At 39.3% G+C, this 12,966-nt stretch overlaps 1 protein-coding gene across 4 annotated transcripts in view; it reads left to right on the top strand.

Annotated features, from left to right (window-relative positions):
* LOC110314289 (zinc finger protein 81-like) overlaps positions 1-12,966 on the top strand; it is a 58,106-nt gene that overhangs the window by 35,923 nt on the left and 9,217 nt on the right. For all 4 annotated transcript variants that reach the window (XM_029534064.1, XM_029534067.1, XM_029534065.1 and 1 more), the window contains one exon: positions 3,530-3,625. In XM_029534064.1, the coding sequence (XP_029389924.1) occupies positions 3,530-3,625 (96 nt within the window). The remainder of the gene's footprint in view (positions 1-3,529; positions 3,626-12,966) is intronic.

The raw sequence follows: 12,966 nt of genomic DNA on the forward strand, positions 1-12,966 counted from the left end.
TGAGTTGGAATTTTGATGGGGATTGCATTGAATCTATAAATTGCTTTTGGTAAGATGGCTGTTTTTGCTATTAATCCTGCTGATCCGTGAGCATGGGATATCTTTACATCTACTGATATCTTCTTCAACTTCTTTCTTCAACATTCAAGAATTTCAAAAGTCTTCAAGAATTTCAAAATTATTATTGTACTGATCTTTCTTTTACTTGCTTGGTTAAAGTCACAACAAGATATTTTATATTACTTATGACTATTGTAAAGAGTGTTCCTAATTTCTTTCTCAGCCTGTTTATCCTTTGAGTAAAGAATGGCTCAGGTTCCTTCTAGACGGTGCCAGTAACGGGACACCTTGGGCGGGAACTCAGTGGACAGTCCTACAGTCCCTAGAGGACTCTTCATACCCCAGGCACTCTAGCATGCCCAGGATCTTAGGATCCCAGGATCCCAGGATCCCAGGATCCCAGGAGCTTGGTCACTCCAGGATCTCAGGGTCTCAGAGGAAGCTTGGTTGCCAAAAACTCTGACACACCCAGAATCTCAGCATCACAGGATCCCAGAATCACAGGATCACAGGGAAAGATGGACTCTGAGGAGTTCTGACCCAACTGGGATTACAGGAAGGACAGGCTTCAATCAGATATATTGAGGGCAGGAAGCACTTGAGATAATCAGATGGTGGGAGGCAAGCATAAGAACAGAAGCAACAGAAACCAAAGTTATCATCAGAACCCAACTCTCCCAGTCACTTCTCATGATGATGATGGAGGACTGTAAGGAGGACACAAATAACTCACATAAAGAAATACAGGAGAACACAGGTAAACAGCTAGAAGCCCTTAAAGAGGAAACTCAAATATCCCTTTAAAAATTACAGGAAAACACACCCACAAAGGGGAAAGAATTGAACAAAGCCATCCAGGATTTAAAAATGGAAGTAGAAACAATTAAAAAAAACCACAAAGAGAGACACTGGAGATGTAAAACCTAGGAAAGAAGTCAAGAGCCATAGATGCAAGTATCACCAACAGAATACAAGAGATAGAAGAGAGAATCTCGGGTGCAGCAGATACCATAGAAAATATTGACACAACAATCCTGAGTGCTGGGATTAAAGGCGTGCGCCACCATGCCCGGCTTGTTGTTGGTTTTTTGTTTTTTTTTTTTTTTTTTTTTTTTTGAGACAGGGTTTCTCTGTATAGCTCTGGCTGTCCTGGAACTCAGTCTGTAGACCAGGATGGCAATAAGTCACTTTTAAATCTCTTAATAGGCATAAGGAGATCAAAATTGCCAAGAAGCATTCTAACTCCTACTTCAGTAGAAATGCAACACCCTTTGGAATTAGTCTTCTAGAGCAGACTGTAAGCCACAAGAACAGAAAGCAAATACTTTACTAATTGATTATGGGGTGCGAGTGTGAAGATTGTCATTCCTATCCCAAGGCTGAAGGAGAAGGCTGTTACCACAGTGATCTTATAGGATATATCATTGAACTAATGAGGGTTTGTCTTAGTTAGGGTTTTAGTGCTGTGAACAGATACCATGACTAAGGCAAGTCTTATAAAAACAACATTTAATTGGGGCTGGCTTACAGGTTCAGAGGTCAGTCCATTATCATCAAGGTGGGAGCATGGTAGTATCCCGGCAGGCATGGCACAGGCAGAGCTGAGGGTTCTACATCTTCATCCAAAGGCTGCTAGTGGTAGACTGACTTCCAGGCACCTAGGGTGAGAGTATTAAGCCCATACCCACAGTGACACACCTACTCCAACCAGGTCACACCTCCAAATGGTGCCACTCCCTGGTCCAAGAATAGACAAACCATCACAGGGTTATTCTTAATTATTTCATATTTTTTTTCCATTTTAGAAGTGGACTGTATATCTAATGCCTGTCTCACCAGTGTGTTTTGGAAATAGATAAATTGTCTGGTTCCATAAATTGTTAGATGGAAAAGAATTTGTCATACTCTGAGTTATCTGAGTGTTATTGATGTACTTGGGACATTGAGTTGATGAGGTTTAGATTTTTTTTCTTTATCAGTTGATGCTGGAGTGACTAAATCCTTTGAGAAAGATGGGAGGAGGCAAATAATTTTTTTTGAGATGCTGTTTCACTGAATAGTACTGACTGTCCTGGGACTCACTATATAGACCAAACTGTCTTCAAATTCACAGATACCCACCTGCCTCTGCCTCCCAAGTTCTGTACCCCATGCCAAGTAGAGGTAAATATTTTGCAACTAAAAGTACATGAATTTGAAAGAGGAAACAGGGTAGACTTTTTAACTTAAATTGTGTTTTGTCAAAATCTATGTGGACAACTTAAAGTTTACAGAGACAAAGTTCGGAGCAGAGACTGAAGGAGTGACCATCCAGAGACTGCCCCACCTGGGGATTCATCCCATAAACAACCACCAAACCTAGACAATATTGCAGATGCCAGCAAGATTTTGTTGACAGGAGCCTGATATCCTGTGAGGCTCTGCCACTGCCTGGAAAATACAGAAGTGGATGCTCACAGTCATCCATTAGACGGAGCACAATGAAGGAGCTAGAGAAAGTACCCAAGGAGCTGAAGGGATTTGCAGCCCCCTAGGAGGAACAACAATATGAACTAACCAGTAACCCCAGAGCTCCCTGGGACTAAACCACCAACCAAAGAAAACACATGGTGGAACTCTAGCTGCATATGTAGCAGAGGATGGCCTAGTTGGCCATCAATGGGAGAGAAGCCCTTGGTCTTGTGAAGGTTCTATGCCCCGGTATAGGGGAGTGCCAGGGCCAGGAAGGGGGAGTGGGTGGGTTGGGGAGCAGAGGGAGGGGGAAGGGAATAGGGGATTTTTCAGAGAGGAAGCTAGGAAAGGGGATAACATTTGAAATGTAAACAAAGAAAATATCTAATAAATAAATAAATAAATAAAAACCCACAAATGTCATAGGGAGATAATCAAATCAAAATGAGGTTATTACAGTAGCTTTGTGTGAAACCTTGTCCTTATCAAAAAAAGTAAATTTGGATACAGAGACATCCATACATAAAGAATGTCATGTGACAATTAAGATATGGATCAGAGTTCTACAAATGTGAATGGAAGGAAGACCATAAAAAGACACAAGAAGACAGCCATGTTACTGGAGATATTTCTGTTAAACCCTGGAAGCTAGATGGTCCAAGAATGGATTCTCTCCTAGATCCATAGAGAGCACATGACCCTGATAACTTGATTTCAAGTTTCTATTCTCAATGTGAAATGATGAATTTCTCTTGTTTTTCATACATAGTCCTTTGAAGTGGAAGCTCTAGGAAACTAATGTAGATCATCAATGTGGGTATTTGCATTATCAGCTGTAGGGACATGTGGGACATCTGTTAATGTGTGTTGGTATTGGACCTGCTTCTCTGAGATGCCACAGTCACCTTTTTATTTATGGGATTATTGCTCTATTCCCAGTAAATGGTACTTAACTCTCTCATATAAGAAATAGAAAGCAATTATCTGGACCTAGTTCTCTATCATGTTCTCTGAACAGGGTTTAAAGTTCCCAAACCAGAAGTCATCTTCAAGTTGGAGCAAGGAGAGGAGCCATGGACATTGGAGGAGGGAGTCCCATACCAGAGCTGTTCAGGTAATTGAGTGTGACCTAGGTAGAGGTGGAAGCCCCATTCCCTGAGAAGCTACTACCTTGAAAATGCTATAATTGTTACTGTCCTTTAAGGTTTTAGAAATTGTTTTACTCAGCTTTGAAGTCTTAGGAACTGAATTTTCTTCTCCCATTATTTCAGATGCTGTTATAAACTGTCTTCTTTACTTTTTTTCCTTCAGGAAAAGTGCCCTTCTGTCCCCATTTCCACACTCTGGACTGTAGGCCAGGCCTCCTCTCTATGGATATTGGATATTTTCTCCTATCACATTTTAATGACTCATCACTTAAATCACAACTCAGCCTCCTAGATTCTTATCATACCCATTTGGGTTGTAAGGGCATTGCTTTATTTGAAAATAGGTAGGATCAGCTTTTTCATATTCTTATTTTCTTTACTAAAGTCTCTTCATTTTATCCTCTCACTTTAAGATACTCAACTGTCACCTACAGCTTTACCTGCTTTCTATTCTAAGTATTGCCTTAAAATTGCTCATTCTTTTTCTAAACACAGACCCATCTCTCCGTTTGATCTTCTAACTTTATGGTCAATGTTCTCTTCTAGAATTAATTTTATCCAAGTATGATTTATACGTAATAAAATATATGCATTTTAGGCATACAGTATGATGCCTTTTGGCAAGGTATGCAACAGTATGACCACCAGGCATAGATAGTGCTCTGTTTCAGAAAATTTTTGCATGTGCCCCTTGGAATCAGTATCTACCACCCCTTCAGCCCTGGGCAATTTCTGTAATACTTTTCATCATTATAGATTATATTTGTCTTTATTAGGAATTCTATAAAGGGAATCCTGTCATGTGTACTCTTTGGGGACAGGCTTGCTTTATTCATTCATAAGAATTAGTTTGCAATATATCCCCATTGTTTTACATATTCATTTTGATGTTGAATAGTATTACATGTTATGAAATTATCTGTTGAATACCCCTAATTAAATGATATGAAATTCTAAAGTGTCCCACAAATCTGAAAATGTTTGAGCACTAAATTAATATTGAAAAATGCTGTGCTATAGGCTGTTCAATTTTTGAGTTAGGGATACTCAATTAACAAAGTCTATGTAACCATTCCAAAATCTGAATTTTTTTTTTTCTGGATCAAACAGGTAGGTAAGGGATATTCAACCCATATTACAATTTGTTAGTCTTAATTTCTTTCTTTCTTTTTTTTGTTTTTATTTTTTTGTTTTTGTTTCTGTTTTTCAAGACAGGGTTTCTCTGTGTAGCCCTGGCAGTCCTGGAACTCACTCTGTAGACCAGGCTAGCCTTAAACTCAGAAATCCAACTGCTTCTGCCTCCCAAATGCTGGGATTAAAGATGTGTGCCACCACTGCTCGGCTTAGTCTTAATTTCTTAATGGTTGGGTAGTTAATATTTGATAATCATAAATGCAGGTAAATAAAAATACACATATGTCTTTGTGTGAATATATGTTTGTATATCATTGGGTAAATACATAAATTTAGAATTACTGAGTCTTATGATAAGTGTATGCTTACCTTTATAAAAATCGCGAAAGTGTTTTCAAACTCACTGTACCAGTTTACATTCCCAAGAGCAATACTTAATTCCTATTGCTCTACATCATTGTTATTGTATGCTATTATCAATCCTTTGAATTTTTTTTAAAAAATTAATATGTGATTTTTTCTTTTTTTTCTTTTCTTTTTTACTCATTTACTTTATATCCTGCTCACTGCCCCGCTCCCGGTTAGTCCCTCCTATAATCCTTTACCTATCTCTCCCCTCCCTTGTCCTCTGAGCAGGTGGGGGTCCTCTGGGTATCCCTCCCATCCTGGCACTTTAAGTCTCTGCAAGACTAAGGCAGGCCAGCTAGAAGAACATATCCCATGTATAGGCAACAACTTTGGGGATAGCCTCCACTCCAATTTCTGATATTTTAATTAGCATTCACAGTATTAGTTTTTCATTATATCATTTTCAGATAAAGTTTACTTTTGTTGATTCTTCTCTGTTCTTCCATTCCTGACTCATTTTTTAAAAAGATCCTTATATTTTTGAGATTAAAATGATATCATTTCTCCTTTATTATACTGTATGTGTGATGATGATATCTCATTCTGATTTTAAAGATTTATTTATTTGTATATGTAAGTATACTGTAGCTGTCTTCAGACACACCTGAAGAGGGCGTCAGATCTCATTATGGGGTGGTTGTGAGCCACCATGTGGTTGCTGGGATTTGAACGCAGGACCTTTGGAAGAGCAGTCAGTGCTCTTAACCGCTGAGCCATCTCTCCAGCCTCTCATTCTGATTTTAAATTGAATTACTTTGATAAGAGTAAGGATGCTAAGTATCCTTTCATGTATACATTCATTATTTGCATGTGTTTGTAAAAAAAATTATAGCTTTCTCAAATTTTTAGCAAGTGGATATGCATCTCTTCCTGATGTATTTTATTATTTAGATAAGGTCTCACTTGGAAGTACATACTGCCCTAAAACTTTCAGTCCTCCTGTCCCACTTTCCTGGATGCATATCACCATGCCAAACAGGTTTTCTCATATTTTTAAAATTGAAAAATATATTCCTTTCTCATACACTATGTCAGTCTGTGTCTGCTCTAACATAGGACATGGCCTCTTGGGGAGGTGGAATGTGGGGAATTTGACTATGCTTACTCCACACCACTGGGGTGGAAGCATTGAGGCACTGTTCCAGGGGTGGGAAAGCACAATCTGAGATGTGGGAAAGGTGGAGTTGGTTAGGGGGTCATGGGACCTTCGAGAGCTGCTCTGACTCTTGGACATCCAGGTGCTTGTTGGAGTTGCAGAAGAGCTGAGAACAGAGTCGGGGGCCTGCAGGTTGGGGACAGCCCAGGGTCTGGGGTGGGGGTGGGAAATGGGGAGCTTTGGCTTGTCCCAATGGGGTGATTGTCCTTAGCTTGGTGGACGCACACTTGGTCGTAGTTGTGGCTGGGGGCATAGAGAGGCCCTCAGTGGGGGTATCAAGCTATAGCTCTGTAAGGAAGTTCCTTCTCCATGACTCCCCACAGCAGATCTTAGTGAAAAGAGACAGTCCATGGTTCTAAACAGTTTATTGTCATGGCAGAAAATGGAAACTTCTCAGTGTGGGCCTGAGATTAAATACCTTTTTCAGGGAGGAATGTCTGGGAAGGGTAGCTTATTGGCTAAGCCTTCTGGGACTCTAGCTACCTCATTAGCGTGAAGAACTCGGGCCTATGTGACCATAGGACGAGTTTCTTTTATGTGAGAAGCATGGCACTTGTTCCAAGTCAGGAGTCTGGCAGGGAGCTGGGAGTTGCTTAAGCCTCAGGTGTATGCCCACCAAGTCTGTGAGTCTCAACCTGCTCTACCTTACCAAACTTCCTGGCATGGTTTTACTTCCCACAACACTATATAGGTTCCCCTCGTTGGCACTCTTCCAAGTTCCTCTCAAACTCTCCTCTCCTCTCTTTGTTTCTCGTTAGAAAAGAACAGGCTTTTAAGAGATAACATGATAAAATAAAATATAATAATAAAATCAAGCAAAAACTTTTATATTGAAGTTAGACACAGCACCCCCACAGGAGGAAAAGAGTCCCAAGAACAGGCAGAAGAGTCACACACCCACTATTTCTCATAGTCAGGAATTCCATAAACAGACTAAGCTGATAGCTATAATTAATATGCAGAGGACCTGGTACAGACCCATTTTAGTCCTGTGTTTGCTGCTTCAGTTTCTGTGAACTTACATGAACCTTGTTTAGTTGATTCAGAGGGCCGCCTTCTCCTGGTGTCCCCTCCACCTGCCTCTGCCTCCCGAATTTTTTTCTGACTTAACTCCTCTTCTGTGGGATTCCCTGATCACTGAGAGGAAGTATTAGATGGAGAACTCCAATGTAGACTCTTTATCCTCATAATGTCTGGCTGTTATTTTCTGTATCTGTTTCCATCTGGTGCTGGAGGAAGCCTCTCTAATGATGACTGAGTAAGGCACTGATCTATGAGTAAAGCAGAATATCATTAGGAATCATTTCATTGATTTTTTTTTGAACCAATCATGTTTGTTTTACCTCAGGTCTCTGGGCTCTCTAATCTCTCGTTGTTGGTTACCCAAGCAGTGTTGGGTATCAAATCAATCATTTCTTGGCTACTTCCACAAATTTTGTGCCACCATTTCCTTGACATATTTTTCAGGCAGGACAGATTATAGGTCAAAAGTTTGGTAGCTGTGTTGCTGTTCACGATAGCCTTCCACACCAAAGAGCTAAGATGTAGGGGTGAAGGCTCCACATGGGCACCAGATTGATTTCTTCAGATGTATTTGAGTTACATAGATGTACCCTTCAGCAAAGGGGTCCCACTGTCAGTTTGTGGAGAGCAACTCTTTTGGTCTTAGCATCAACCTAGGCTGTTTAGAAATTTCCATGGGATCCCTTTGGCCAACAACTCAATGGAATGCAACCTAGACCTACCACTAGAAACCTTTCCTGGCTACAAGAGATGGCCAGTTGAGATTCATATCCCCCACTACAGAAGCTTTTTAGTTTGTCTTTTTATTGGGGAATTGAGACCATTGATATTTAGAGATATCAGTGACCAATGATTGTTGGTTCCTGTTTTTTTTGTTTTTGTTTTTGTTTTTTTGCTGTTGGTGGTGGTGGTTGTGGTGGTAGTGGTGGTTATGGTAGTAGTGAGGTGTGTGTGTATGTGTGTATGTTGTATGTTTCCCTTCTCTGGGTTTTGCTGGTCTGAGAATATTTTTTGTGTTTTCATGGGTGTAGTTAACCTCCTTAGATTGGAGGGTTATTTTCTAGCACTTTTTGCTGGACTGTATTTATAGATAAATATTGTTTAAATTTGATTTTATCATAGAATGTCTTACTTTCTCCATATATTGTGATTAAATGTTTTGTTTGGTATAAGAGTTTGGACTAACATCTGTGTTCTCTTTGAATCTGTAGCACATTTGCTCAGAACTTTTTGGCCTTTATTATCCCCGTTGAGAATATATCTGCTTTTTTTTTTTTTTACTTTATCTTTTCCCCATACAGCTTTTAATATTCTTTCTTTGTTTTATATGTTTAATATTTTATATGTTTAGTATTTTAAGGTATGGGGGCTTTCTTTTTTGGTTCAGACTACTTCCTGTTGTGTATGCTTTCTTGTACCTTTATAGGTATCTTTTTTTAGGTTAGGAAAATTTTCTACTATGATTTTTGTTGAAAATATTTTCTGGGTCTTTGAGCTGGGATTCTTCTCCTTCCTCGATTCCTATTCTAATGTTTGGTCTTTTCATAGTGTCCCAAGTTTCCTAGACATTTTGTGTTAGCAATTTCTTTAGAGTTAATACTTTTTTGATAGATGTATCCATTTCTTCTATCATACCTGCAATTCCTGACATTCTTTTTTACATCTCTTGTATTCTTCTGGTGAAGTTTGCTAAATTTTTCATTTCCAGAATTACCTTAGTTTATGTTTTCTTTATTGCTTCTATTTCTGTTTTCATGTCTTGAACATTTCTGTCAACTGTTTATATTTTCTTGGCTTTCTTTTTTTTCTTGGATATTTTCTTTATTTTTATTTCAAATGTTATCTCTTTTACCGGTTGCCCTCCCACCCGGAAACATCCTATAATATCCTTCCTTCCCCTGCTTCTATGAGGGTGTTCCTCCACCTACCCACCCACTCACCCTCACCTCTCCACCCTCGATTCCCCTATACTGGGGCATCTATCGAGCCTTCATAGGACCAAGGACCTCTCCTTCTATTGATGTCTCACAAGGCCATCCTCTGCTACATATGCAGCTGGAGCAGTGTGTACTCTTTTGTTGATGGCTTAGTCCCTGGGAGTTCTGGGGGCGGGGTCTGGTTGGTTGATAATGTTCTTCCTATGGGGTTGCAAACCCCTTCAACTCCTTCAGTACCTTCTCTAGCTCCTCTGTTAGGGACACTGTGATCAGTCCAATGGTTGGCTGCTAACATCAAGCTCTGTATTCGTAAGGCTCTGCAGGGCCTCTCAGGAATCAGCCATATCAAGCTCCTTTTACCATGCATTTCTTGGCATCCATAATAGTGTCTGGGTTTGGTAACTGTATGCGAAATGAACTCCTAGATAGGACAGTCTCTGGGTGGTCTTTCCTTTAATCTACTCTACACTTTATCTCCATATTTGCTCCTGTGAGTATTTTGTTTTTCTTCTAAGAAGGACGAAAGAACCCACACTTTGGTCTTCCTTCTTATTGAGCTTCATGTGGTCTGTGAACTGTATCCTGGTTATTTGGAGCTTTTGGGCTAATATCCACTTACCAGTGAGTGCATACCATGTTTTCTTTTGCGACTGGGTTACCTCACTCAGGATGATATTTTCTAGTTCTATCCATTTGCCTAAGAACTTCATGAATTCATCGTTTTTAATAGCTGAGTAGTACTCCATTGTGTAAATGTACCACATTTTCTGTATCCAGTCCTCTGTTGAGGGACATCTAGGTTCTTTACAGCTCCTGGCTATTATAAATAAGACTGCTATGAACATAGTGGAGCATGTGCCTTTATTACATGTTGGAGCATCTTCTGGGTATATGCCCAGGAGTGGGATAGCTGGGCCCTCAGGTAATATGTCCAATTTTCTGAGGAACTGCCAAACTGATTTCCAGAGGGATTGTACCAGTTTGCATTCCCACCAGCAATGGAGGAGTGTTCCTCTTTCTCTACATCCTTGCCAGCATCTGCTGTCACTTGAATTTTTGATCTTAGCCATTCTGACTGGTGGAATTTTAGGGTTGTTTTGATGACTAAGGATGTTGAACATTTATTTCAGTGCATCTTGGACATTCAATATTCCTCAGTTGAAAATTCTCTGTTTAGCTCTGTTCTCCATTTTTAAATATAGTTATTTGATTCTCTGGAGTCTAACATCTTGAGTTTTTTGTATATATTGGATATTAGCCTTCTGTTGGATGTAGCATTTTCCCAATCTGTTGGTGGCTGTTTTGTCTTATTGACAATGTCCTTTGCCTTACAGAAGCTTTGCAATTTTATGAGGTTCCATTTGTCGATTCTTGATCTTACAGCACAGGCCATTGCTGTTCTGTTCAGGAATTCTTCCTCTGTGCCCATATGTTCGAGGCTCTTCCTCACTTCCTCCTCTTTAAGATTAAGTGTCTCTGGTTTTATGTGAAAGTCCTTGATCCACTTGGACATGAGCTTTGTACAATGAGATAAGAATGGATCAATTTGCATTCTTCTACATGCTGACCACCAGTTGAACCAGCACCATTTGTTAAAAATGTTGGAGATTTCATCCCAGACTCGGGGGAGATGGACAAATGAAACTGAGGAGAGGAGAAGAAACGCTATAGATTCCATCAAAATGAATAAAAATTAGATTTGACCAGTGGAGACCCCTGAAGATATTGGCTACAGACAGGTAGAAAGAAATCAAAAGACCAACAAGACAAAGAAAAATAACCAGACACCAATGAGGTTGAAGCAGCTCTGACAAGATTCACCTTGAGGATGCTGAGATGCTGAGACACATTTATTTCAGCATCCTGCCTGATCCTACCTCAGACTGCCTCAATGCTGTGTCCTCAGAAATCTATACTCTGGATGATTTCAGATTGGCTAGCTAGATTGGCCACCATCACAGTCTGCTCCAGCCAGAACATCATTTGAGCCTTGCACTCAGAGACTGGACTACAAATGCCACAGCTAGGTTTCTTAAAACTGGCCAATATCCCAAATTTCTTTGAACCTTCAAAAGAAAATAATGCGCCCCACCCCACCCCTGGCCCAGACAGCAGGAAGCAATTTTTTAAAAAAAGATGCAGCCGGGCATGGTGTCGCACGCCTTTAATCCCAGCACTNGGGAGGCAGAGGCAGGNGNATTTCTGAGTTCGAGGCCAGCCTGGTCTACAGAGTGAGTTCCAGGACAGCGAGGGCTACACAGAGAAACCCTGTCTCGAAAAAACAAAAAAAAATGATGCTACAGTCCCAAGAGGTGGGGTGGATGGGTTTTGATTGTTGGTTGGGCCATAGATGTATCCATATTAAAAGGGAGTTGGTTCCAAGTTATTAATGGTCTTGGTTATAAAGGAAACAAAGTTAGGGATGTTAAGATTCAATGTATTCTTTTTCTTTTCCTTTTCTTTATCCTTCTTTCTCTCCTATGTACTGTTAAGGGGAAAGGGGGAGAAGGAATGGAAAGAAAAAAGGGGGGACATAGGAATAATAGGCAAAAGGGTAGATTATTCAATCTACTAGACCAAAGAACATCAACAAGCTAAATATTTTTACGTTGGTATGGACTTTGTATATTGATACAAATTTAAATTTACATGTTGTTACTACATACTATGTATATATGTTATAACTCTTGTTTAAGATATTGTTCCTTTGTGGTTCTTAAAAATGCAATGTTAAGTTGTAGTCCTTTTGAAAGCTGCTATTACAAACTGTTTAAGGTAATTAAGAAATGAAAGTGAATAGTCATTCAAACTTATGGTCCTGTTAGATACTAATTTAGTTAAATACAGAAATAAGCTTCATTTAGCTTCCTGTAGATGTTTTCAAAGTTAAGCAGTTAGTGGATAGGTAGAATTGAGCAATTCAGATGTATTGTAGATAAAGAGATGGTTTTCAGAAACCTCAGAAATCTATAGAATATGGCATTTAATGATGTTTTATTAATAAAGGATCTTTTTGACAATGAAAAAAAATTTTTCCCCTATTGGATGGTTTTAGCTCTCTTGTCAAAGATCCAGTGACCATATATGTATGTGTAGGTTCATTTCTGAGTCTTCAATTCTATCCTATTGTTCTTCCTGCCTGTCTCTGTACCAATACCATGCAGTTTTTATCACTATTGCTCTGTAGTACAGCTGGAGGTCAGGGATGGTGATTCCCCCAGAAGTTCTTTTATTGTTGAGAATAGTTTTCGATATCCTGTTTTTTTTTGTTGTCGTTGTCGTTGTTTGTTTTTTTTTTTTGTCATTCTAAATGAATTTGCAAATTCTTTTTTCTAACTCTATGAAAAATTGAGTTGGAATTTTGATGGGGATTGCAGTGAATCTGTAGATTGCTTTTGGTGAGATGGCCATTTTTACTATATTAATTCTGCCAATCCATGAGTATGGGAGATCTTTCCATCTTCTGAGATCTTCCTCGATTTCTTTCTTCAGAGACTTGAAGTTCTTGGTTAGAGTTACACCAAGATATTTTATATTATTTATGACAATTGTAAAAAGTGTTGTTTCCCCAATTTCTTTTTTTCTCAATTTTTTTATTCTTATTATTTTCTTTATTTAAATTTCAAATGCTATCCCGAAAGTTCCCTAT

This window comes from Mus pahari, chromosome X, assembly GCF_900095145.1.
Source record: "Mus pahari chromosome X, PAHARI_EIJ_v1.1, whole genome shotgun sequence".
NCBI classification, from domain to species: Eukaryota; Metazoa; Chordata; class Mammalia; order Rodentia; family Muridae; genus Mus; species Mus pahari.